General features: G+C 43.3%; 1 protein-coding gene across 2 annotated transcripts; it reads right to left on the bottom strand.

Annotated features, from left to right (window-relative positions):
* Nucleotides 1–260: 260 nt before the first annotated feature.
* Nucleotides 261–27946, bottom strand: ZFYVE1 (zinc finger FYVE-type containing 1). Of its 2 annotated transcripts, none has more exons than XM_074867949.1 (12): nucleotides 27508–27946; nucleotides 25989–26526; nucleotides 11792–12296; nucleotides 9726–9940; nucleotides 7547–7653; nucleotides 6466–6574; nucleotides 5797–5894; nucleotides 5574–5691; nucleotides 5025–5195; nucleotides 4065–4245; nucleotides 3437–3550; nucleotides 261–2375 (listed from the first exon to the last, which is right to left on the bottom strand). In XM_074867949.1, the coding sequence occupies exons 2-12, from the start codon at nucleotides 26484–26486 to the stop codon at nucleotides 2143–2145; spliced, it is 2349 nt and encodes a 782-aa protein (XP_074724050.1). In that variant the 5' UTR covers nucleotides 26487–26526; nucleotides 27508–27946; the 3' UTR covers nucleotides 261–2142. The 2 variants fall into 2 exon arrangements, with proteins under 2 accessions (XP_074724050.1, XP_074724049.1); XM_074867948.1 differs by having other exon boundaries at nucleotides 25989–26878; nucleotides 27508–27945.
* Nucleotides 27947–27951: the final 5 nt, after the last annotated feature.

Raw genomic sequence — 27951 nt, 5'->3', positions numbered from 1 at the left:
AGAGAACCCAAATAATCCTCTCAACATTGTCCAGAAAGTAACACCAAGCCTGCTGCAGTTTAAGCATCACGTGAGAATTTGCTTTGTTGAGCAACAGCATAAAAGATTCAGCTCCAGGATATCAATCAAGAATGGACTCTGCATATTGACAGGTTGCTACGTTACTAAGATCACATATATACTAAAAACATTTAGACAATATTTTCTCTTTGAGTAGTAATTCTGTCTGTGACAAGGGAAAAAAAAAAAAATCAGACAAATTGTTGAAACAGATGCCAAAGATTTTATACAAGGAATGTCATGGCTGCTTTCTCTTTGTGCATTAACATGGTAGTAAAGCTACATGCGTAAACAGCACACAGGGCACAGCCTACAAACCAAGAACACATTGCTCACCCATTAAAAAAATAAAAATACTTTGAAGCACAGATTATGCTGGATGTGCAAAATGTCTTTTAAGAGAGGATTTTTTACCTACTTGTGCCCTCCCTTGGGCAGCTGTCAGTTATGGCGGACTTGACCTACAAAAACTTTACACAGTCCCCTATAAACTCAGGCAGTACCGATGATGTCCTGGAACGTCTTCCGAGTCTACTCCCGTGTGTAGGCTGGATGTAGTTGCGAAGGGGCAATCACTTTGTATGTTCTTTCAGAGACAAAGTGAGAACCTCTTGTTACAAGGAAAAAGTCACTACGCTTGTTCAGAAGCTAGAGTCTTTTATAGCAGTTAATTTAATTATACAGTCCTAAAACAGGGTGTTGGGCACTCATCTACACAAGAGCACATTTAATAAGCTGAGGAAAAAATACCACAGTTCCAGGACATTGCATGAAACTCCAGTCACTCCAAGAGGAGACAGCTCTCACATGGTGGAAGATTCTTGTCTACATAAGCCGAGAAGGGAGAATTTTAGGCAGTTTAATCCACAATGGTCTCTTACTTCTTATAACTGGAACCACAAATCCACAGTACAAGACAGTATTAGTTAGGTTAAGTGGTGCTTTTGATAATAAAATCAGTTAATTCATTGCAGTCCTTTAATAAAAGGATGAAGTCCAGTGAGTCCCAGCTGTTAGGAGCAAAGAAGAAAGGTTCCCATTTTCCAGGTGAATTTGTAAGTTCATATTATTAGAAAAAAGGTAAGTCAAATCTGTGCAGTTTCTATGCAACCACATCTGAGAACACAGAAGCTCCAGAGACTCCGGGATCACTTGAAAAGTGGGGGAAAAGAAAAGTCATCACAACCCAAACAATTCAAACTTCATATTTCAGAATTGCCTACATAACTTGTTCTCTTGTTCTGTTCTGGACAAAACTTTTAACTGCAACAAGCTGGCAGAGAAACCTGAAGAAAACCTGAGTACATGAGAACATTGTCAGGGAGAGCAAGACCCTGCTACCTTTTGATCTGGTACTGAAGTTGAAATGGCAAAATCAGAATGCTTTGCCTTGTGCCATATGATTTGCTTTACCTTTCAGAGCTCTACTGGTCTCTACCAGGGGGTCTATCTCAATTTGATACCTCTTGCACTGCAAGACCACTGCTCATATCACAGTTCAAACAAACTTGCTACTGAATCTGGGTTTAATCTTCCATGGCCAGAAGTACGGCACCTCCAGATGTAGGGTTGGTTGAATTACCAGGTGTAACTCATGCATCAACACTGGAGATTTCCTGGTGGCACAGAGTCCAAACCTTCCTCGCAGGACATCGCGATCAGCAAGACGTTCCAAAAGAAAAATCAGAAGGCCGTAAGTCTGATCCAATATAGTAAGGAACAACACCATCCATCATTTGAACTAGGAACACTCAAAGCTTCATTAGCCAACCGTATTCTTAATATACTAAATTATACATAGATATATATATTTTTTTTTCTTTTTAATTGGAATAAAATACACTGGATTTTGGTTTGCTCCAAGGGAGCTCCCTCCCTTCCCCAGTTAATTTGAAATTAAAACCTAGAGGCTGAACATAAGCTCATTCCCAGCGTTCCAAGATGGATATAACACAAGAGGAGGCCAGAAACTGGAAACATGCACTCTGGCTGCAACAGGTTGAGGTGAAAGGGAGACCAGATATTTTCATTTGTAACCCTGAGAACATAAGGAATTGCAAAGATCTGGAGAAGAGCCTGGGGTTAAAGGTCACCAGGCTTTTTATTGCAGTTAAAGCAAACTCGGACTGGGTGATCCCATCCACGAGAGGGAACCGCTCTGCGGTCGTGTGAGCATTCATCACAGAATCCCTGGCCACAGGCCCGACAGTGGTGTTTGGAGAGTTTGATACTGAATTCCTTCCGGCAGTTGTGGCAGTGCAGGATTTCATGGTCTGGTACCCAGTATGCAGGTCGGGCGGCATCTTTTACCAGACCTATGGAGGAAGTGAGGTGCGGGGGATGAGAAAGAGGGAGAAGAAGAAAATCTGTGAACATAACCATGTCAAGAATGTACTCCAGTGGAAGTACTCACACACTCCAAGTCATACCGCTGCCATTAAGGGGAAGACCACCTACTGACAGAATACTTCGGCACAACAGGTAGCCATTTAGGCCATGGTGCCATTCTCCCACATTCTGCCTCTCTCCAAAGGGATAGATTGTTTCTCTTTAAATGGTGGCATCTTCCCTTACTCAAACTCTTCCAGAGGTTGAAACACTTGCTTTTTTCCTACCTTCAGTTTCAGCTGTGGCCAAAAAACCACCACAGTCACCAAACTAAACATTCAGAAATGCATGTACTGTCTGAACTGAGAAAGGGATTTATTCTGCCTTTCATCGAGTCGGACAACAAACACCCACAATGGTGATGGCAGGACATGCTGTAGGCAAAGCAGTGGAACGATGATCTGCACAATGAGTAGAATGTCAGGTCCAACAACAGAAGATTCAAATGCAAAGTGAACTGCTACCCAGCACATGAAAGAGCAGCAAGCATTCACTGTACTAAGCTCACATTACTGATTACTTTCCCACCATCACCAACCTGGGCAGCTTCAGATTCTCAGCCCTCCCTTGCAGAAGTACCAAGTGCCAGCAGTATCCATGAACACACTTAAAAGGCACTCAGCATCTCTGGAAGAAAGCCAAACCTGATAAAATGCTTCCTAATTGGCCAGTCTTTAGGGAACTCCAGCTGGCAGGTCACTGCAGTGATGCATCAGAGGAGCATGAATTACTCACAGCTTGGTGCACACAGATTTACATAACAGGGAGAAAAGACAAGGTACGAACTGCAGAAACAGTGTGCTGAAAACCAAGAGGAAACATCAAGCGAGTGAGGTGCAGGGGGCTGTAGCACTCTCAACCAACAGTGGTATCATAGCAGAGGTGCCAGCCTGTCACACAGACTCTTGAAGTTTAATCAGAAGTTCTGCTCTGTGAAAACAAAAATGCCTCTCCACAAAAAAATTCATCAGAAGAGAACAGAGCTCACCTAAGGGAATGTCCATGGCTGTCACCACTGCTCCAAGAGTGTTCTGCACAGCTTCCCCCACCTTCCTGGCAATAAGTGTCCCCCCTTCCTCATCTGAAGGCAGCTCAGCCACATCTGCATGACACAAGAGTAAAGGGCTCAACACCTAAGTCCAGCACAATTTCTGCCAAGCTTCAGTTAATTTACATTAGTAAAAACCAGCAGCAAATCCAAAAGGCAGCTTGGAGACTCTCCTCAGCCTTTATCCCACATCCCCAATCTTGCATTGCAGAGTTTTCACTTTGATTTCAGCAATAATGGACAAACTACATAGTCAGCTAAAACAGCAGCATCCCTGCTCTCATGCTAGCTCCACACCATCAGCAGGTGCCAGAAAAACGAAGTGAAGATCCAATTAAAAGATAATTTCATCAGGGGGTCAGATATCTGGTAGGTCATTGCAAGGGTCATCTTCCTGCCAAAAGACATTGAGCTCTTGAGCTTCCTGACTAAAAACTCCATGCCAAAGCCCAGTTTGAACAACACTGTCTACACCCAATGGGAATGGTTGTGATCCAGAAGCCAGAGACAAAGACTTCAGACTAACTATTGCACAGGGATAATTCTGTCACAATCAACTCAAAATTACCTAACTGGATGCCTCTGTTTTCATAGCAGTTGTCACACACGCGCACTGGTGCTGGTCCCCAGCCTCGCTCAGGCACTGGACGGGTCTTGGAAGAACAGCCATCACAGAAGCCCTCTCCACAGGCCCGGCAATGATGTTTAGTGTCGTTATCTTTAAAAGGCGTGCTGCACTTATTACAACTCTAATCAGAACAACATAGAAAGAAAAACTGTTAGTTTGATCTTCCTTAATAGAAAAATAGAGAGCAGAATCCCAGATGGCAAAACTTAGACTGGAATTGTGAAAAATATAGTTACACCCAAGACTTGGGTGCTATTAGCCCCATAACTTTAGCCTAAGGAAGTGATTCAGACAGGTAGATGTACAGTGGTTAAGCCAACAGATTGCTACAATCCCTTCATTCACAATCACAAATAATTACAGCCACGTCATGCAGGGCAGAGTGGTGAGTATTTGATCTTTGTGGGGCATAAGAATTCAGAAGGCAGTTTTCACTGAAAAACTATCTGTTTCCTGCAATACACAAGGAATCCTTTCCTAGTTGAATTGTTGGGGCCGGCTTTTTGGATGTGGTATGAAACCAGAGTTTAAACTCTGCACCTATAAAAATAGTGCTATCAACTGCAGTAGTCAGATTTAAGATGTTGATTCTTTGCTTTGAAGAGCAAGTTCATGCAAGCCAGGATTTTCTGTGAACCTCTCCCAGGAGAGGAGCTCACAAAAAGTAGGGAGAAACAGTCTCTTTAGCAGGGCTGGGCAGAGTCTCTGTTCATACTTTCTCTGGCTAAGTCAAGAATAGGAAGAGCTGAAAGCATTTCAGTTTTCTCAGAATTGTACGAGAAGGGCTTGCTGCAATAAAACAAGCAGCATTTGGAATCTGCAAAATACTGTATTACTTAAGAGATGAGGAAAAGAGGTTTTAGCTATGCAAAGCTTTTCTCTACAGCAGCTGCTATTTACCAGGATCTGAGAGTTGGGTCTCCAGTAAGCTGGGGCAATCTGGTCTGTCAACCAGGAGGTCACAGCTTTTGTGGGTCCCAGGCTAAGTTCAGATACTGATTGTGCCATGAAATTCATCCCATCCAACAAGCGCTGGGCTGCATTGTTGTTGTCTTTCAGAAATCCATCAGTCTGGAATGAAATGGATATTCATTTGAGAATAAAAATGGGGAAGCCTCATTTATTTAGATGCAGATGGCTCTGTGAACCAGTGATCCTGTTAAACTGGAAGACAAAACAGGAGAAAAAATTCACCAGCCCTGCATTGAAACACAGGAGTAGGTTTTAATGGTGTATTGTTCACACAAGTGTTCATAAACTGGCAACTTAGCCATGTCAAGGTAGCCAAAAGATGACTGAAGGCCTTTGCAAAGGTTCTTCTAAACAGCAGAGACAGGGACCAGCTGTAACAAAAGCAAATCCATTTTCTCCATCAACATCCAGAAGAACCAACATAAACATGTACTTGGCTGCACACATACACAAAGACTATCCAGCAACCAGACTTACCCCTGGCCAGACATGCTCAATTTCTGTCCTCACTACAGTGTTCACAGGATCTTGGTTGCCAAACCAGTACTGCCGGCTGCGGTACACCACCCCACAGTTGGGACACTCAATCACATATCTGCAGAAGAGGAAGACAGGTTACCTCAGTGAGATACTGGAAGTCCAGTGCACCAGGCAGCGTAGAGGCAAGAGACAGCAGAGACATCTTAGCTGCAGTACTCACCCTGACCAGGCGTACTTGGCAAGGCCCAGCCAAGGGGAGTCAGTGGAAGCAGAGGTTTTTGGCACCACGCTGACCTCCATCCCTCGTTCGTAACAGGCCTGTAATACAAAGGCTCAATTAAAACTGCATTCTTGGGAATCCCAGACTCCAGGTCTTGCAGCTGTTTAGCCACATAAAGCATATAATTGGCATACAGTGGTCTCCACAGCAAAGGAGAACACTCATCAAAACTGATTTAAAAACAAAACAAAACCCACTATTAATAATGACATTAGGGAAATATTTCTACAACAATAAGAACTGTGACAGTAGCTGAAAATTTTCCTGTCTCCTGCACACATCCTTCAGAAAAATTGGGTAATACCAAGCAATGGGCATAAGCAAATAAGAAGAGTAACCACATCAAGTATGTAGAAGGTCAACATCACCCAGGTTGAGAGCAGCTGGGTTCACAAGTTAGCTAGCAATGACACATAGCATGCAGAGGTAATGACCTCTCCAAGCAAAAATACAAGTTCAGCAGGGATCAATTTTCTTGTCAAGGCTATGAGCACCTCTCCCATTTGAAAAAAATGCAAGAAAACAGGCATATGCCTGTGATATTCCTCATTCGTTGGGCCATCCTTCCCTTCTTCATTCTTCAGACCTTGAACTTGTGTCGCTACTCACCTTGCAAGTGTAGACTCTGTTATCATACTGGTGAGAATATCTGCATCGACTTTTGGATTCATGAGGGACTCCTTCCTTTGCATGGTTCATGCTCTTCTTACAGCCACATCTGAGTATACAAAAGCAAACCACGAGCTGATATTGTTAGATACAAGATAGACATTATCAAGAGTTCATTTATGTTACTATCTTGCATTTGTATAGACGTTGTAACCCCAAACAATTTTCACAACTCTACATACAGCAATGACATCATTTATCATTGAAAGGCAGGCTCTTTGGAAGGAGGTGTAGCAACTGTTTCACAGTACAAAGCAGCACCACGCAACAGTTTGGCGCAGGAAATGATCACTGTAGCCAATTTAAATTTCACAGAGAATTTCAGGAAGGACTAACCAAGTTTGGAAATTGATCTGGACAGAGTTAACACTGCAGCCTTTGCAAGGAGCTGCTAGAAATTCTCTGAGCATAAAAGAGCAGGAACATAGCACTATATCACATTTGAAAGGAAATGTTTCCAGAAGCATAACCAGCCATAACATCATGCTGCTGTAGTACCTCACAGACTTGGAACACTGACTGCCATCTACTGCCCTGCCAGACTCAATCTTTGGTCTCTTCCCAGAGAGCTACAAGCCAAGCTCTAATCAAACCTGGGGCTCCACTTAGATCTAGTCACAGAACACACCCCAGGTCCATGATGTGTGCTTTAGGATTTTTTTTATATTGTTTAGGTAATAAAAATGACAGGAAAAATCATCATAGGAGATTTCAGGGGATTTCTTTAGACACTCCTTTCTTCCTGCCCTGTGTGCACTGGGAAAAAGATATGGACAGAAACAGGTTTGTAGCCATACACAAAAATAGAGTAGGCAAAGACCATGCATCCAGCTGGGATGCAGCAATAAGAGCCATCCAATTCACATAAGAGTTGGATTTCAAGCTAATTCTGCCTGGAAGTACTAGCTGATGACAGGTGATGTCAGGTGTCAAGATGTCACAGCAACTTTATGTTCTATGGCTTCAGACCAGGGCAGGACTATCTTCTAGAAGGATGAGGGTGCATTTCTCATCTACTTACCCACAGCTGAGGCACACAGAGGAGCATGTGAAATACTCATCTGGAAAGAAAGAGCTGTGAGCCATCTGGTCATCGGGGATCTCCCCACTGAACCGGTCACTTAGAGCCTGTCAAACAGAAAAGAATGAAGTGGTAAGGGACTGAGAGCAATGCAGACATTTTATGAAAGCTTTTGCAAGCAGAAGCATGGGTTCCTCTACTGGAGGGAGAGGCAGAGAGAGAGTACACAGCTAACAAATTATGTCTTACTAACCTGGAAACCAAGACCAGAATTAGAAACCAAGCAAGAAGACGACCTTGCACTTGTATGGAAGTGACCTGAATGCTTGTAAGATACTTACTCTTCTCCTCTCCTTCTGCCCCTACTTTGAATTTTATACTAGAAATGGGTGGTAGAAGATCGTATCCACCTCTGTGCAAACAACCCATGCCCAAAATAGCAGCATGCTTGCTAAAAGGGCTTTGCATTCTGGAAATCCCCAGAAGGAAACTTGGAGGGTCATTTCTCACAGTACATGAGGACACATTTTTTTGCCCCTCAGCTCAGAAAGTGCCACCCTAAACTTTCCTCTGTCCCCTTGAACAATTGCTCTTCTCTGGTGAAACTGCAGGACTGAGACAAAGGGATTTTCTCCCTTTTTTGGGAGCATCTGTTCTCAGATTAAGTCAGTCCTTAGCCTTGGCACACTTAACTTTTTCAGTTCTTTGGGGTGTTATGTTTAAAAAAAAAAAAGCAAGCGCTGGAACAAAGCAGATGGTTAGGGTTTTTCTTGATAGAGATCTCTGAAGGCATAATGTCTAACTGAAACTCTTCCTACAGCTGAGGTTACTATAGTGGCTGTCTGACTTTCTCTTCCTCCCCCACTCCTCCCAGGGAGTGTGTGGGGGGAGCACCTCTGCTCTCTAGCAAGGGTTGACTGCACAGACACGCAGACAAGTGTATATCTCTCACCGCAGCTTCTCTCAGATAAGATATCTACATAGACATCTGATTTCACAGAGTTTCAAGGAAATTAGCTTTAAGATCTCTTTAAAGCTTGACTGATACTGGCCAACGGATTCAAGAGCTAGAGGAGGTGAACACAGATCTCTAGCAAGCCTCAGGAAGTGAAGCAATAAAAGTTAGTTTGTAGTCAGTAGTGATCGGAACACAGCAACCCCTTTACTGGACATGAATTTAAGTATACTAGCAGCTATATCTGAAACTGGATTACTTCATTATTGCAATAAAGTCCTAGAAATTAAACTGGAATTAACCACTCCAGCTGTTGTGCCCTTGCTGTCTGTCTGCTCTCTAATGCAAGGAACTGTGTTCACGCCACCCTGATACTTCCCTCTGTACTTCAGCTACCCCAAATACAGAGCGGCTGGATTATCTGTTCCAACAGCTGTGACTAACACCAGAAAAGACTGCTAACACTACCTTTTTCTGCCCCAGTTCTGTCCGCCCCTCCCCGATGACAGCTGTGCTCTTCGGGCCAATGAAAATACAATGCTAATCAGGTAGTGGTAGCAATGTGCAGAAACTTGTAGGACAGACTGCAGATTTGAAGACCCAGAAATCCCTCTGACATCCTAGCAAGGTGAACCTTCTAAGAAAATCACTAGCTGCTCTCCCCAATTCCTTTTCATCAGCCTTCTGATTTGATGCTGCGCCTCTGAAATGATACATCATTTGGCTTGATCCCATCTTGTTTCCTAGCTACCAACATATCTCGCTCCCCCTTTTTGCTTCCTAGCCCTCAGTGCTAGGTTTTGTCAACCATTAACTCCCTCCAAGTCTCTTGCATTCCCTCCCCTTGTGCTGAGGCCATCTTTAAGAATTTCACCAATGACTCCTTTTGGGCCTCCTCTTTGTAAATCACTGTCATCAGTTATTGTTTTCTTTCCCATTCAGTTTCTTACCAGTTCAGTTTTCTGATTTTGCTCTCTTTTGCTCTTCAACATCTTGACCTTTCAGGGACTTTGCTAAGGTGTGTGTTTGTTTTAAAGTAAAAAAACTACCCAGCCTACACAGCTGTTACACAAAAATCATCATTTTCATGGAAGACTTGCTTCATCTCCAGACATCTGCAAGTCTGCGTCACTGGTTCATGTGCTCTACCTTTATTGGCTGCAACTGACAGTTACTAGCAACAGCGATACAAATAAAGATTTTGACGAACTCTTCTCCACTTACTTTTAGTGCTTTGTAGATAACCCCAGGCTGTCTAGGTGACCGAGTGGTATTGTTCTCCAGCTGCTGCTCCACAGCTCGCCTAAGTCCAGAGAAATCTGTTGGAGGATTGTAGGTCCTTGTTCCCTTATAGTGTATTGAGCTGAAAGCCTCAGGAAAACAGCTTAGCTTCCGAAACCGATCCTGAATGAGCTTCTCAGGAACCTCAGAAGGATGATCTATATATAAGAATATCAGCGAGTATATAAACAACTGTTTAAAATAATATTTAAATTGCACAGTGCTTTCATATGCAACACAGTGCTAGTTTTCCTAATTAAACCTTCTAATACATCTGGAATGCAGTTATTATATTTTACAAGAAGGAAAGGAAACAAAGTGTTTCCAAAAGCATTCTCTGTTTTTTGATACATAGCTTTAGATTCTAAGACCAAGTTCCACAGGTAAAATCAGAAACATCTAGGTTTGGAAACACAGATATCAGAATAAGAGGCAATTTATGACAAAATACAAGGAAACTCCATGTCAGCACACTTGTTAGCTCTTCTCACCAGACCATAACCTGGTATAGCTAATCCTAGCACCTGGTAAGTGGAGGACATGAACCTCACATGGGCTGCTTATTCTCCACGCCAACTCTGTTGCAAGGAAGACCAAGCCTCTATCAGCCCTTTGTACATGGTGAAGCACTTCAGAACTGGCCACATCAGGTCAGACTCCACAAAACCGACCACATTCTTCTGCCTGCTTCCAAGTACCAGCTGTACATTTCAGAATAAGGCAGACCTCTTCTTCCCTGCCCTAAAACTACATGAACACACTTATCTCAATTATCCATCAAGACAGGTGGTTACAGCTTGCTGCAAATCCACATGGTAAGAGATTTCTTTCCTATCCCTACCGTGATCATAAAAATATAATTTTTTTACTACCCTGACTTTGCACACAAGTGCAACTATCATTATGGGTCACTAAATCTGACCTGCTGAAACAGCAAATTTCAACAACTATATGAAATTCTGCATTGTTAATCAGCAAATTGGTATGTAAGAAAAGGAACTGTCTTGGCAGGTAAGTTAAAAGCAATTAAAAAGCCACTCTAATAATAACCAGAAAGAATGCCAAGTTCTTCTACTAGCTCAAGACCTCACTGGTTAGAAAACCCAAAATGAGAATGTGGGCCAGCAGGGAGCTGCTGTGGTACTACACAACAGAAGACCTCCAGATGTTTACAGACAGCAGGACTGAGCCTCAGCTGCTGCAGACCAATTCATTAGGGCTCTTCCTCATCAAAGTATCAGAAATGGACAGAATGAAGAAAGATTTCATCACACCTTTTGAAACATGGGAAAAATCGGGCCAGGAGAAGAAATTTAGATCCCTGCATAGTCAAAACCAAAACGTGCCATGAATTCCATAGGACAGTGCATTTCACTCAGACATACAAATAAAATACACAATTTAAATATGCATAGTGCAGTATGACACAAGCCAATTTAAAGTGAAGAACACTGAAAGTGATGGGAATAATAGTGTGCCATGCCTGCTGCTTCGGCCGTATCAGGTACTTGCACAGAGAAAAGTGGTGTCAATCAACCAGGTCTGGACCACCACAACCTCAGAATGACGTTGGTCCACAGAATTTAAAAAAGTAAAGTGAGGGTACTGTATGTATTGAAGTTCATCAGTTTCATTATTCTTGTTCATCCTAGTTTCTACACAGAGTTTTATTTTAGTTTTTTTGCAACAGGATACTCCATCTTCCTGCCAAAATCCCAGGGTGTCTCAGTTTCCAGCTTGTTGACCACTCCTACAGCTGGCAGAACTCTTATCATGACTAGTCAGTGCTGATGTCCAGCTGGCTAAGAGGATTATTCTAGCTGATCTGGGGCAGTCAGATCGCCATCAGGGAGTGCTCTGCTATTTCCATAGCCTGGCTCCCAGACTGGAACAAGTGAGAGCAAAACCCAAACCACATCTTTTACATGGAACACTGAATATTCAATGCAACCTGATAATTTATAGATAGTGTTTAGCACATTGCAATTCAGTTTCTACTGCCTACTCACCAGAGCCCAGTAGCTTGGTGTACACAGTCTCGTGAAAGATGATGACACCTGGACCCAAAGTTGACAGAGGAACATCTAGGCCACAGCGGGCTGTGGTAGCTTTTAGCTCCTTGGTAAAATGTTTTAAATAAGCCTCCGAGGCATCACCAAGGAATTTGAAGAGATCATTGTGGAGCCTGTCAGCACGAGTACGGTAGATGACAAGGTCAGAGATGGCCAGGACCTTCAGCAGCAGCCGTGTTCTCTGGCTCAGGTTCACAGTGGCCCCCAGAAGGCCCTCTGTATCAATTACCACCACTCTGCGGACAGGGTCATAGGCTGCCCAGACTCCAACTGTGCAAGACTCTTGGGCTGGAGACGTCTTGAAGACTTCCCGGCCATAGAAGAAAGTGTGGTTAAGGGTGTGAGACTTGCCATCCCCCGTGTTCCCAAAGATGGACACTACCTTTAGATGCTGGTCAGGACTGCAGTCCAGTTTCTTAATAAAGTCTTCTTCGTTCCTTACCTTAAAAAAAAAAAAAGAAAAATATTATATCTATGCAATTGGAGTAGACAACACTGAAAACACAGCTGGTTTCAGGTTTCATAAGATCAACGAGTATAATTACTTTCTGTTCAGAATTCATCATAAGTTTCTGAAGCACCAAGAAGTCCAAAACAAAATACTAGAAAGCAGTTTTGTAACACGTGCACATCAATGGGATTTAGGTTGTTCCATCATGTATTTGTTTTGGAAGCAAGGCCTCACTGTGATTACCTGTCTAGTGAAACCTCTTGTACCTTGCCCCATTCCCTGAGGCAGTCCTTTCAGAGAAGGGAGCACTACCTTACTTCCAAGTCTGCCAGAACAGCTGCTTGGAGCGTGGCAGACACTCTCAGCCGCATGGGTCTCCTGGCAAGCATCCAAATTCAGGTGCAAACCAGAGCTCTGCTTTTGTCACCTTAACATGCCACATCCACAGAGGTTGAGCACCCATTTAGGGAGAAAAAGCTCCTCTGTGCAGCTGTGCGGCATCTGTCCTCAGCTAGAGGCTCTCAGACACAGCCTGTCCCGCTCCCAGGGCTCTCCGGCTGATAGATCCTTCAGCTGGAAGGAGAAGCAGAGAAGAAGAAAGCGAAGTGCACTGGAATCAGGTGGTCGAAGCAGGTCAAACTGGCTTCTACAGAAGTGCCACAACTACCTCAATGATCCATTTCATAATTTGCTGTATGCTGCTTTCATTTAAAAAACAAAACAAAACACACACACAAAACCAAAAGAGAGTAGACAGCCTTCAGCAGGTAACTTCTCTTTGGCTTCACATAGATTAAGTGACAAGCATTATGCTATTTAGGTTAGAGAATAGGGCATTTTCTGCACAGATACTAGAGTCACAGGGGACAGATAAACAAGACAATGAAACAGGTTAGGGGTCTGTACGAGAGCCTGCCTTGGTTTTGTTGCAGAATATGGCCTTGGCTTTCAAAGGTTTCATGCTTCTGGCTATGGTTGTTTATCACTTGTGGGGTTTTTTTTCTTCAAACAGGTTTTAACCACAGGGAAGAATATGACAGAGGCACTTTTTGAGAAGGATTAAATTCACCTCCTCTGTCACAGGAATCCCTGTTAGCTGAAAGGAGCAGGGCTTCCATCCCCTGTCACCTGCCTCTGAAGTTCTGGAAGCTCCTTGGCTATGTCCCCCCTGCAAGTACAGTTCAAAGGTCTCATGATACATGATACAGAGGCCATGAGGTAATAAATGCTTTCTTTGAACAAGTTTATTCTTAGATCAGCAAATTAGTTTAAGGCTCAGCCAGCCCCATTTGCTCTGGTCAAATCTATCAGCATCATCTAGACTTTGAAGGAAAAGAAAAAGCAGCCAGTGTGCTAAAAAATAAAAAATAACCGGTGTGCCAGATTGTGGTTGGGAACAGCGTTCAGAAAGAAAAACTGTGGACTGTGGGACTGCAGTAGCTTCTCACAGTCTCAAAGGATTCAAGGCAGCCTCACAGTGTGGAAGAAAACAGGAAATGGAGAAATCAAAATGCTTTCAACAGAATCTTTTTTGGTGTCTGTGGGAGACCATCGAGATACATTCAAGTTACAGGTGCACAAGAAAGTGTCTGCTTTTTTGGTAGCTGTGATTATTAGCCTGTCATCAGGAAGGTAGTTTAGATGACAAATGCAGTTTCTCTTAGTGTCTCTGGAGATGTCTCTCTGGATGAAAGGAAGTTCTTGGTTCATGGGATAGCTCCTAAAAACATTCACAGATTTGATAATATAATAATGTTATGTGTATGTAAGTGAAAAGGAATATGATAATTTCTTCTCCAGATTGCTTTGTTTAACTCCTGCTCTCCCAAACTTCTTACCACAAGGGTGGCTGACCCTCTTTTTGCCAGTCAGTAGTTACGCACTCCCTGGACAGCACAAAGAAATATCAGTCTTCAAACAGCTGCTTAAGTATTGGCAGGACAACTAATAACTAAGGACTTTTAGGCAGCACTGGTTATTATTCCGGTATCAGTTTGGGAGAGTTTGTGGTAAGGCCTGAGTCAGTAATGTCAGAAGACACAAAGGACAATAGGGACCACAGGGATAAGGGTAGCTCTGCAATGCATTCCCACCAGTAAGAAACAGGAGTCAACTCACACAAACTCTGATGCAGCTGAAATTGTCCCAAGCTGAGCTAATGCAAAGGTCCACACCAACAGCCTTCTTTCTATTTCAATGTACTTTAACAACTGCTGATAACAGGACAACTTACTGTGGGAAGCAGAGCTGGATTGCTGAGTCAGACAGAAGAAAAATTAGTTCTAGATCAATAATCCAGATCACTCTAGTAAAAAAGTTATGCTGAATATCAAATCAGCTACCCAAAGCACTGAGCTGTTACCCCCTTCTAAGGCTCTATGCTCTTTCAGACTTCCTTGCAGGACAGAACTCAGAAGTGATTTGGACAAGCAAGTCATCCAGGAGCACAAGAGTGCACTGAAGTCCAGCTGGTCCGATGTTGTGTCTCACAGGACTCGGTAATGGGTGAGAAAGAACTTAGACATGGAAAGAGTAAATGTTTCCTATCATGCTTTACCAGCTCTCAGTAGTCAGATGTCAAAGGACTTCCTGAGCAGTGGTTGCATCTAGACACTCATGTTTGGTAGAGAACCAGTGGACCTATCCTCTAGGAGGTTGTCTAATCCCATTGTGAACCTAGTCACAGTTTTGGATCCTGCAACATCCTGTTATAATAAATTCCATGTGGGGGAGGGAAGAAACAAAACCAAAACCCCCCTTCCATTTGTTGAATATGCTTGTATGTCATTGGGTGTTCCTTGCTCTTGTGTACTTGTCGTCTTTAACCACTGCTGAGCACAAGGATGATACTCTCAAAGAACCATCCACAACAATCCCCTTATCAGTAGTCAAATTTACTTCCCTTGAGCAAGTTCCTTTAAGACATTTAAAGTCAGACTGGGTGTAATAAGTGTGGAAGTACTAATCCCCATTGGGCTCAGGTCCCACTTCTCCGTTTTGCTTCTCATCTCTAGAGAAATTTGCATGGTACAACCTTCTGCTGCATGTGCAAAGGACTCAGGTTTCCATAGCTGTGTCCACTCCCACGTTGCCCAAGAGCTCCACATCCCTGACACGAACAGCAGATGGTAAACATGAAACCTTCCTTAAATTGCACAGCAATGTCAACTAAGAATGAAAACTTTGTATGTTGAACCTAAGAGATGTAACTCTCCAGCTCCCTCTCTATTTTGCCATTTCTAGTATCAGAGACTCATTTACATTTTTGTTACGCTTTGAAGAAGAGCTATAGATCTCTTAGAAAAGCTATTTATTCTAGAACTAATAGTTTTAACTCCATCATGGGTTAGAATCCTGGTTAGCCTTCTTTTACAGTTTTAACTACATTTCTGTTAGCAACTGTCATCCAGACTCCCATGCAAGTCATTCCACCCAAGTTGAACTGAAGGTGAAGGTCTTCATCAGGAAAACCAGAGAACTTTACATCTAAAGTCCTCTTTAAGGAGAGCACAAAACCTCATACCACGCTGCCATGGAACACATTTAGATCTGAAGCCTCCTTGCCACCCATACTTGGAAATCTATTATATCTAACATAACAAGTTTCCTAGATCTGAGCCGTAATAAAAGTAGAACTGTTTAGGGAGAGACAAGAAAAAAGAACTGCTAAAATGACATTCCTGCCTATGAATTTCTTGGAAACAGTGTTATTAAAACAATAACACGTTAAAAGCTTAGGAACAAAATCCATAAAATAGAACAGAGTTTCCAATGACCTGTACTCATACAGCTTTAAATCTGTCTCCAGGCAAAACAAACACATTGAGAGAATCAGACATTTTTACCACAGTTTTCTCCTTTTAAAACTCTTTATGAACCCTTTAAGGCTTGCTAATACTCATGGAACTGGTGCACAAAGCCAGAGCTGTGCTAACGATACAATAGCTCAAAACAAAAATCAAGAGTGCTTGGCATAGCATTCATCAGAGCGCCTTCATTTGCTAGTCTTACACTGTCATTTTGACTTACATTGGTACTTTTGTTGTTGCGTTTTGAAATCTTACTCTTTGCTTGAGCTGATTTTAACAGATTATTCTTAATAACTAAAACACATTTTCTGCAATCAAGATACCATCGTACAAATAATTAAATTTATGAGTCATTAGATTTGTCTGACAACCAGCACACAACAATATCTTCCGATACACAACCACTAAATCAATAAAGAGGATACGAATTTAACACACTTTTCAATGAATGGAAAAATAAGCTACAAGATTTGTAACAGCACATCCAACTATATACCAGCATAAAATTGCAAACATCTGAAACAAATCAGTCTTCAAGTACAAGTGGTCAAAACAATCAAGTGGGAAAAAAAAACCCAAAACAGTATTTCCCTTAAAGCATTACTTAACACTGGCAATACAAGCAATTCTGCTCACAGTTAAGAAAAAAAATTTAAAAGCTAAGGCTTACAAGAATTCAAACTAAAATCTCAAATCAGAGGGACAAACTGCAAAGCAAGCTAAAACAAGTTCTGCAACCTTTTAAGCAGCCCTGAACTTCTAAAACACAAAACGGAGACAATCTTGGGTAATTGATCTTAAGGACAGAGTATCATATCAATCACTATACCTGGAAACAGAACAGATCTGTCAGATCTGCTCACCTCAACATAGACCACTTCTTTATGACACAGCTTCTAAGTTTTGTCAGTTGTGTTTTAACTCTAAAAATCTCAGCTCCTATCCAGAGGCAGATTCACACAAGTCTTATGGGTGCATGCCTAAAGCCCCAGGTCCTACCATTAAGTCATTACATCAGAATTTCAGTGTACACTGAAAACAAACAGGAGAGAAACCTATAAAGCAGATTTCTTCCTTTAACTACAGCCTTTAAGACATATCTAAGACTAACCTGCACCACAGTAGAGTGCTGCCACCAAAATTCACATCTCTGCAGAGCTCGTCACAATCACTCCCAGAGAAGTAGTGCATGAATGCAAAGAAGTGCACCCCAGCAACTCAAGTGAAACAGGCTATTAAAAAAGCAGCTGGAAACTCCCTGCTTTTGTCCCAGGAGAAACTTTTGTTGATATTCCCAAATGTTTCCTGCTACCAAGTGAGAAAAAGGATTGGGTAGATCCCTGTGAGGAGGATAAACTCTCTGCGATGAAACTCATGCCATCAGTAGAGCTGTGAAAGGGGCCCTAGACTATCATAATTCAAACTCTGTTTCTGCTAAGATCATAGGTTAATTCAGGCTGAAAGGGACCTCAGAAGGTCATTATGCCCTCCCAGCTTTTAGAGGCCTCCAAACAAGAGAGAAGATTTTGATCATAAGCAGGTGCTCAAGAACAATCAGGGCTGACTCATAAGTCCAAGCAGCTCTAGTTTCCTACCTTAGTTTGTCTCCTATACCTTTTCTTCTGCATGACTTCCCATGAAGAATGTCATTTATGCCATTACTCGTCTTCCACATATAACTTAAAATCCATAATCCAATTACATAGACATATTTGATAGAGGAATAAGTGTCTCTAAGATATAAATTTCCTAAAAGTTTGATGAAAATAGACAGCAGAGTAGAAAAGAAATACTCTAATAACGTTTCTGAGGAAAAAGCCTGTCTCTTGTCCATTCCACACAGCCACCAAGATACAGTAGTAAGCTGAGGAGTCATGCCCATACTTTCTAGCTGGTAAGCGTGCTGGTTGGTACATGATAGCACACATACTGCCTCTTACCCAAAAGACAGATGTGAACAAGCATTGCATAAGGGAGGGCAGACATCTCAGAAAGTAGACTTCATTAATTCTACTGCTCAAAGAGTTATTTGTTACGATGTAAACATTTTATGGTAGCTTGGGAGAGTTTTCCCAAAAGGGCTGTGTCAGTGGACTAGTTTATAAAATTGTGTATGTCATAAAAGCAGATACAAACTGGTATTCAGGAGTAAGTTATTAACCATTGACTCAGCAAACACTTAAATATATTTATCATTATTGTCCTCAGTAATCTTCTAGACTTCAGCCAAGCTGACAGTGGACATCAGCATTTTCAGGATCAGAGTCCTACAGAGCCTCAAACCCAAACTGAGTGACCTGACACCAAATGTGGGGAGGGCAAAATAAAGGAGGGGACAGATACACCCTGAGGATTTAAGATTAGATTCCAACACTCCTCCTCAACTTCAGCTAGTTTTGATCTTATTCCCCATGCCGGGTGCAGGTCTGGCTCAACCAAAGGAAAGCATTTGTATTAGGAGTGTTTTCTAAGCTTTCTAAGTTTTCTGTACCTGCCTTCACTGCAGTACCACCTATGGGTTCTGTTGAGATTTGTTCTATGAGGCTCTGTACACACCCTTGAAAATAGTGTCCCTGAACTGAGTATCTTTTTCAGATCAAAGTTATCCTGTTCCTTCCCCACAGCCCTTGCAAAGGAATTCAGGGACAGTATTTTCATGGGTTTGTACAGAGCTTAACAGAATGAGTCTCAAGAGGACCTACAGGTCCCTGTAATGAAGGTTGGAGGCTGCCCATGTCTGAGGCCCATGTCTACCTATTACAGGACTCTTTCCTGAAAGGGACAAAGAGATAAGAGTTAAATCCAGTTTAACAACCCTACCCAAAGAGAGAGACCCTATTTCAAAGGTTTTAAGACAGTGGTGGAAAAAACATAAGGGGATGGGAGGTAATCTAATCTGATTGGACTCCTCCCTAATGCAAGAGGCAATATTGACTGAAATATTGATATTATGTGAGAAGTTACCCTTGCAGATGACAGCTGAGTTATATGAAACTTCTGAAAGTAGAAGGAAGACTAGACAGTCCACTAACCTGTTTGCTAGCTGAAAAACTATTTTTCAAGAACTCAAACAAATAGACTTCAACGTAAATGCAACTGCTGCAGAAATAACACTAATTTAAGAGTGTCATCTAACTCTTAAAGAGAACAGTAAACAATGAAGCAGAAATCATTATTTTGTATTCTAAGTACCTTTCAAGTTTGCCCCCATGTTACTTTGGCCACACATCTACCAATTACCACCCCAATGTCACAGTCATGGCAGCAGAGACCACATCCAGGTGAAGAGACTTGCCCAGAAGACAGCAAGTCAGTGAGTGAGTTCATGCTGTAACTATTAGTCTTCCTCAATACTAAGGGTAACTAGATTACCTGTGTGGACACTACTTTATACCACTGTCCTTGTTAAGAGGGGCATTTACAAACTTACTTGTATTACAGTTCCACTCTTCCTAGAAAATAGTTACTCTATTTTCCCAATTGCAGGGTGTTTTGACAGGCAAGCCAAAGGGCTATGAAACTTCTGCCTTTATGCGATCCTACAGCAAGGCATTAACAACCCAGGTAAAAAAGTTAACAGGTATACTGCACCAACATCTGCCTCCCCGTTACCCCCGCAGAAGACAGAAAGTGGAGGAGATGGAAAGGACAGAAGGGCTGGAGGGCAGCAAGCTGCCAGTTCCCTTTTCTTTCTTGAATGCACCTCAAAGCACTCACATCCTGCTCCTGCTGGCAGCACCCAGCAAGCAGCGCAAAAGGATTCACTGGATACATGCAAGGAGGGGTACAGTAGATGAAGCACTAGAAAACACCTTCATCCACAAACCCTATTTAGTTCAGAAAGTTAATTTAAGTTTAGGAACACCTCGAATGAAGCAGTGGATAATTCCAGAGTGGCTTGCTACCAGCTTCTCTCACCTGTGACATGCTCTCCTTAGCTTTCACACCTGCACTCATTTCAGCATATGGACAAGAGACAGGAAACAAGCAAGAGACTTGACTTTAATTATGGCCCAGGAGAACTACATCATGAGGAAGGTGGAAGAGCAGTTCCAGGGAAAAGCAATATTTGTAAGTGGCAATGTTCAAATCAGCTAGGAGTCGGCATGAGATTGTTAAAGGAGCTGTGCATTTGTTGAATGGATGGATCCTCTCCCACCTTCTAAAAATACTCGTCAAAATACTGGTATATATCCAGTGGAAGAAAGAACACTCCTGACCAGCAATTGCTAACTAGTTTTTCTACTAGTTTATTCCAAGGACAGAGAAACAGATCGCTTCAGTGTAGGAGAGGGAACTGCAAAACTGGTAACAGACTGGGATGGGAGGAATACTGAAAAATAAAAAAGTAATAAGAAAATTTCAGAGAGTATAGGACAGCAAACTCCCAAAAATACTTTGGCAATAAAACCTCTCTGAAGCACAAACAGGAGGAAAACTCATCAATAGTACAGAAACAGCAATGAGGGACAGAAATTACATATTGTGATCCGACAGATCACACTGACCTACAAAACTTGGATCTTTCTACATTTCTTCCTCCTTTACATCCATGGCAAATATACCAGCTCTGACTCTTCAGTTTACAGGATACGGACTAAAATTCCCAGAAACTTACAGCTGACTGTGCTATCCTAAAGCACCAAAAAAACCCCAAAACAAAAACAAAAACCCAACAAAAAAAAACCAACCCACACATTCCCCCAATAGCAAATCAAACAAAATGTCATAGGAACTAGCACCATTTGCTAGACAAATGCTTTTCTACTACAGAGACAAGTAATAAGACTTTAAAGATTACGATCTTCTCTTAGGAGAGAAGATACACATTAACTTCCATTGACTGACAAAGAATACTTGACTAGTAAAAGCATTCCTAGTGTCTCTCCATTTTCTCATCCCTAGACTTTGGCCAGGCTCAAATCAGCAGGTAGTAAGGAAAAAATCACAGTTACTTTCATCAGGCTTACAGTGGGAGTGGGAAAAACAAAGCAGCTAGCATCCCTAAAGAGTTATCACTCTGGATGTGTAACTTTTTAACAAGAGGGGACAGAGGAGGACACATGGACTGTTACCCTGTTAGAGGCTGGCTATTTAATGACTGTATAAATTGGTCTGCATTTAAATAAGGGCTATGGGTCATTCTGCGTCATCTAAACTGACTTCCAAGCATTATATAGATCCTGCTCAGTATTTGCTGAGGGAAAGAGCTTAATCCTTTAGGTGTCTAACTCTGCTAGCAGGAATAAAAGGAACCCAAGGAATGGGGCTGGATTTAGGAAATTGAGACATCTACTGGCAAAACAAGACGACCCTGCTAACTGAAGAAAGGGAGCTCACAGTGGCTATCTCAGGGGAGACCCAGTAATAAGTGTATGCTCCTTTCTCCCACATAAAATTATGCTGCTGGACACATTATTTTTGTGACTGGCTAGAGGAAAAACTTTCTTCCTGTCTCTGTAGTAAGACAGGCTACAAAGTCAGTACCTTTTATTTTTCATTGCAACCCAGAGATTGGGTAATTTCTTGTGACAGAGCTAGTTTCTGGTCAAAGATCAGTGAACTCTTTAAGGCAGACTAATAGTGATCAAGCATGTCCCCTATCTTTGGGGGTCAATGAAAGACTTTCTCTACTTCTGTAAAGTATATGTGCTGAGTCCTTAATTAGGGCTTTGGACAAAGTGTTATCACAGAAGCCACTAGTGACACTACAACCAAGTTCTGATCCTGTGGCAAGAACTCTCAACATCTGTTCCCCAAGATAAAAATATCGAATTCCTGTTATGCGTTGTTAAGCATTTCTTCTCCCCTACCTCAGAAGTAGTAATAGAGTTCACTGTACAACTGATACATAACTCTCTGCTTTATGTTAAAGAGCTCTATTGCAAAGATGCTGTATAAAGACAAAGCAAAAAATGGGTACTCTTCCAAAAACTGCATAAACATAAGCACAAGAGACAAACAAGTGGAAAAGTTCAAGAGACAGTGAGACAGTATCAGGACTTGAAACAACTATTCTAACCCAAGTCATGTTTTTATTGTTGTGTTTTTCCTAATAGATCCACGAGTATAGGGGAGTTTTAAAAAAGATCAATTAATTGACTGTGTAAATTAAGGGCAGTCAGTCCCTCTGGGGTGCAAGGGGCAGCACTAGTGACAGCACAATGAGCTTGTCTGTAAATTCAGAGCAGATCCGGACATCCAGTTGGGGGATTTACACACAAAAAGGAAGGCACGCAGTTTGAGTCTAACATGGCAAAGAGGATATGTGGAAGATGTAATGAGAGCAGTGACAAGACCAAAGCAACTGACTGAGGAAGTAATCCCCACAGTATCATTCTGAGTGGAGATGAGCAAGGAAGATAGACTATGTCAGAGCCAATAAACAAACAGATGCTGCAGTTATCAAGAACAATTTGATTGAAGTCTCAGCTTTAGATATGCGATAGATAAGGCCAAAGGTTTAATACTGCAGAAAGAGAAACAGCCTGAGAAAAAGGACCTAGAATGGGGTCTAAACTGGAGGTGATGTCAATTTGTAAAATATGGATAAGATTTGTCTTCTGATAGAAGTTGTCAGTAAGGTCTTACGAGGGGCAATAAGTCCTGGAAGAAGGAAAGAAAAATTTGTGGTGTAGGTCAAGATGGCTAGGGACAAGAGTCACAAAGCAGCATGCTGTGTGGTGAGAGAGACAGCTGGAGTTGGACTCCATGAGAAACAATCTCTCTCTGGTTCTTCCACAGACTTTGCAGAGGGAGCTTGGATTTAACCTTTAATGGCATTTTCTTAAGATGAGATAACCAACCTGCTTCTGAGGCGCTCAGATATAGTGCTGCTATGATGAACATCACAGAGAAGTTTGCATTTCACAGATATGAACTTAAGCTACCATTAGTTTTCTACAAGCAACTGCTTCAAAGCAGTGGTTTAAAATGGGGCCTTTCCTGACTAAGTGGATTTGAAACAAGCACAAGAAGTCCTCAACTTTCTGAGCTTATGGTTATGTCTGCAAAGCGCAAAAAGCTCCAAACTAGCTTTGAGGAGGCCAGCACATCTGTGCAACATGGCACAAAGACAATTATGCAGATCTCAGAATTATCATAGCTGTGTCAGTGCAGCGCTGAGCCCAAGCTGAGAATCTCCACCTCTCAGCTAAACTAATTTGCTCAGGCACACATCCTTACGGATTAATCTGCATTGCTTCTGGATCTGGAACTAGCTCAGTCATTGCTTACATGCTATGAAGGTCCTTCAGTTTCAGAGCTGCCACCTCCAAGAAGCCAACAGGAACAATGAGATGAAATACAACCACTTGAGCTTAACAACTCCAAGTTCCAAAGGAAACTAAAAAAAGAAATTTCTTTTCCTTGTGCTCCCATCTCATTGAGTCACTTTCAAGTTAGAGGTTTGTAAACATGTATACATCAGCAAGTATCTTGATCCATCGTGTTTGCTCAGCAGCATAACTAGTTCTGCCTAATTTTGTAGGACTAGCATTTAACATTGCTATGGCAGAATCTACCACTGCTAGCACATCAGCAGTTTCCTCTCTTATTTCCTAACTAATGCAACAATCTTCAAGTTTCAAAGGTCAGAAAACAGACAGTTAAAGATAGCTAGACTCCGTAATTTTGATAAATCCTTCTCCTGTCTGCTCAAGCATAAAAAGCCATACACCCTCAAACCCTGAATCTCCACATTTCAAGTTATTGCTATTTTGGCATTTTTGGACAAAAAGTTGGTTTAAATAAAAAGCATTCTAAGGATTTCTCCCCAAGTAATCAGCAATAATCTTGCTAAGGACAAGCACAAAAGAAAATACTGAGGATCACTTTCCTATAGATAAATTGGCTGTTCAGTATTATCAAGAGCAAAAGATGCTACAGAAGATGTCTACAGAGCTAGCTAGTCATCTGACAGCCCTCTCTAAATAAAGGTCCTCATGTTCACTAGCAGAAACAGGACTATAATAGCAAGCACTCTAAGTTCCAGCTGCCAGAAAATATTTTAGTTGAAAACTCCCAAACTGCTTTGACACTGGCTGTGAGATGTCACACAAGTATTCAGCTATGAGGAAGAGAGGATCACTCCAGATGGAAGAGCTCTGATTCAACATCTTGATAGTGAAGCAAGATCATTTTTGGAGAGCTCTTTAAACCCTGTTCTGATCAAATTGCTATGATCTGATAAAGGACCATTGCTGTCCCAATAAGGAAGTTGGCTTTACGGCCCATGACATTTAAACAGTAAGGCAGTTGCTTGCAAGAGGCAGCGAAAAGTCTACCTCAGTAAGGCTTACAGATTCACAAGTATAAAGATAACTTAAACTGGTATAGCCGCACACAGCCACAGCTTGTGAGCAGCTTTCCAGAACAGCCCTGTTCTACGGCATTTCAGAGCTTGCTCTAGTGGCTAGATGAAGATTATTGAAAAGTCTGCATCTTAAAGTAATATTTGCATCTGCCATGCATTACCAGGACATGTGTGTGTGCTTAGGGGAGGCATACAAACTTAGGACTGCTACTACACCTGAAACTCAATCATTCAGTTTACAGTCACTGGTGTCCTGCATAGTGTGTTTTCTATGTCAGTGCCTCATAAGGACTGTCATCCTTTCCTCCCTTTCCCTTCCAAAAGCCACAAAAATTTGTCAATCAGTACACGTGAAGTGACCAAAATGTGACCCAAGTATCTTACATCTATACTACAGTATAATTACAGTGCACGTATACACACACTCTTCTATAGTATAGAATCGATCTGAGATACTTAAGTCACATCTCCTTGCAATGCATGGCAGACACGCGTGTTACTATGATGGATACAAATTAACTAATCTACCAACAATCAGAATATCATCACAATTCTTTTTACTGCTCGTATCATGAATATGTTAAATTAGAGCAACCAGATACTGAGTCTTCAGGTGACTGCACATTTTCTTTCAGTGTCTCTTGAACAAGGTTTGACATGAAGGATGCAAAGTGGAAGCCAGCAGATGAAGCTGAATTTTTAGTTGTGTAACTAACCTGCTCTGTGACTTTCACATACTGCTGTTTTTACATTTGTAAAGTATTTTTACACTGTAAGGTGCTTACACTCACCAAGTGTAAGGGCCAACAGAAGAGTTCATTAACTGCGTATATTGAATGCTAGACTCTTTAAAACAATACCTCCCAAGAGGCTGTTCCTAGTCAACTAGTATTTCTATCGTTATTACCAGCAGGCCTACCACAAACTGGTGGCCAATTTCCTCCTCTTTCAGCAAGAGGCTAACATGGAATAATATTTGTGACAAGCAATACAGCTTTACCATAATGGCACACTTTGGACCCATATTTCTACTTTATCTGTTCCTAAGAATCAGATGGATGTACTGGTGCTAAAGGTGGCTAGCTGGGGGCTGTAGTCTTGCACTAGCACTGCTTGGTAGAGTGCCCACTCCTAGTCATATGGTAGGAGATTGGCTGCCAGCACTCCCATTTGCAGGATATCTACTGCAATACTCTCAGCTCAATTTTGTTCAGGAATGATCAGCATTCTGCACAGAGAGCTCTTATCTTAGTTGTGTGTGTCTCAGTACAGAGTCAATTCTCTCACCAGCTTCGCTTACCAAACCTCTTCGAGGAGGCTCTTGTCACACATAAGGTTTTAACGAACTTGACCTTTTGAAGAACCCGAGCAAGGCCACTCCAAGGCACTGTGTCTTTGTGGCCCTAGATACTCACTGGGCGCCACTTAACTGGCTGTCCTCATTTTGTTACCATTGCTGCCAGTTACACTTCAAGTATTCATCATGCATCAACAGCAGCCTGTCAGACTAAGACAGAAACTAAAGGATCTCACCCGTTCAAAAACCACAGCAGTTCTTACCTGAATCTCCTCAGTTTCATCCACCAAGAGAAAACTCACAACTTTCTCTGTCATCTTCCTTCTCCTGGTCTCTTCATCCATCCCCTCATCCTCTTCCGGCTCCTGGGCTTTGCCAGCATGGTACACGGTGACGGGGTGCTTCCGTCTGTTCCCCCCAGCATGCGTTCTCTTCTGACACTCCACGCAGAGGTTGATTTTGCACACCTGGCACCTCACTGCTGCTATCTGCCTCGAGCCTGTCATACTGGCATGCATTATGTTCCCATTGGCACCTTTGCAGGAGTCACAGTACGGGACATGGCCGGGTCTTATACGGGTCCGTTCATGGTTCCGTAACCTTTCCGGCTGATGCAGCTCTTCTTCACAACGCTGGCACTGTAGGCTCCTGCACTCGTCACACTCAAAGATTGCTTCATCTGTCCCACTGCAAACATAGCTTTCCTGGCACAGGAGCGTCGTGTTCTGTCCTTTCTCTGCAGTTTGTGTGTGGGCGCTCATCTTCAGGTTCCTTTAAAGCAATGTTTTTCCCTCCTGTTCTCTTTTGAACAACAGTATGTGTAAAAGTCAGTTGCAAAATTAGTATTTTCACAGGGGAAAAGAAACTCAACAGGAATGCTGTCCGTACTTAATTTCAAATAACTAATAGATGCTTCCGTAAGATTCATACAGTGACCTGCCTCCCAGGAAGAGCCTTGCTAAGCACACATGAAGTTTTCTTTCTTCAAAATAAATTTAAACAATGTGGCTGGTTTCACGTGTTGTTATACCCAAATGCTGGTATACATTTTTTCTCTGCTTAGTATTTTCAGTGACGAGAAAAAAACCCCAGTCTGGTGTGCTTCAGCAGATAGGGCAAGTATTTTGCTGAAGCAGAGATCGGAGGGAGGCAGCTGGTGACAGAGAGGCAAGAAAGGCGTTAGAAACGCACAAGTGCACATACATGTACACACAACCGAGAGGACTGTGTCAATACTAGAAAATTCTCTGCTTTCACTTCCCAGCTAAGCTCCTCCTTCAGAGTTCACAGTATTTATTTGCTAGGAATTTCCTGATGTGCTTCGCCGGATAAACAAAAATCCGCTCTCTTTGTGCACTCCTTCTAGTAACGCTGGGTAACGACGACCGCTACCGCTGCCAGACGGCGGATCTCGCCCCTGTCCCCCCCAGCTGCCACAGCAGGCCCCCGCACCCACCGCCCGCTCAGGGCAGGCTGCGCACCCACCCGCCTTTGTCTCGACCTGCTGCCGCCCGGCCGCGGGGCCCCGGGCCCTGCCTCCCCGCACCGGCCCCGGCCCGCCTGCCCCCCCCCCTCCCCGAGCCGCTGACCCCCGCCGCACCCCCTCTTCCCGGCTCGTTTCGCAAACCCGGCGGGGAGGGAGGGAGCGAGCGACCGGGCAGCCCCCGGGAGCGGCGCCCCGCGGCAGGCGGCACTTGTGGCTCGGCCGCTCCCGGGCCGGGCGGGCGGGGGCGGCCCCCCGGCCTTACGTAACGCCGGTGCCGGCCGGCGCCCTGCACCTACCTGGGGCTGCGCCCAGCGCGGCGCCGCCTCGTCCTCAGCGGCGGCCGGGGAGGGAGGAAGGGGAGAAGCTCCCCGGTGTCCTCCCGCCGAGCGGCGGCAGCGGGCGGGGAACTGCGGCGGGGGCTGGGAACAAAGGCAGCGCGGCACGGGGCGCTGCGAGCCGGGCTATTGTTTACGAGCCGGCGGCCACCTTTCTTCCCCTTCCTCCCGCCGGCACCCGGTGACTAAGGAGTCGGGTCCCGGCCGCGGCTTCCTCCTTCCCTCCGCGCCCGGGGGGGGAGGGGGGGGTGTCCCGGTTCTCCTCCCCCAGGGGCCGGGGCGGCGACCCGACCATGCAGGCGAGGCGCCCGGGAGGGGAGGGCAGGACCCGCACCCCCTCCGCCCGCTCCCCTCGTTGTCAGCCGGGATCAGCTGATCGCGGGGAACTTCAGGGTTATTTTCTCA

This window comes from Strix uralensis, chromosome 4, assembly GCF_047716275.1.
Source record: "Strix uralensis isolate ZFMK-TIS-50842 chromosome 4, bStrUra1, whole genome shotgun sequence".
Classification (NCBI taxonomy): domain Eukaryota; kingdom Metazoa; phylum Chordata; class Aves; order Strigiformes; family Strigidae; genus Strix; species Strix uralensis.
Note: the sequence above shows the minus strand (reverse complement) of the source record. Positions and strands in the feature narration are given on the sequence as shown.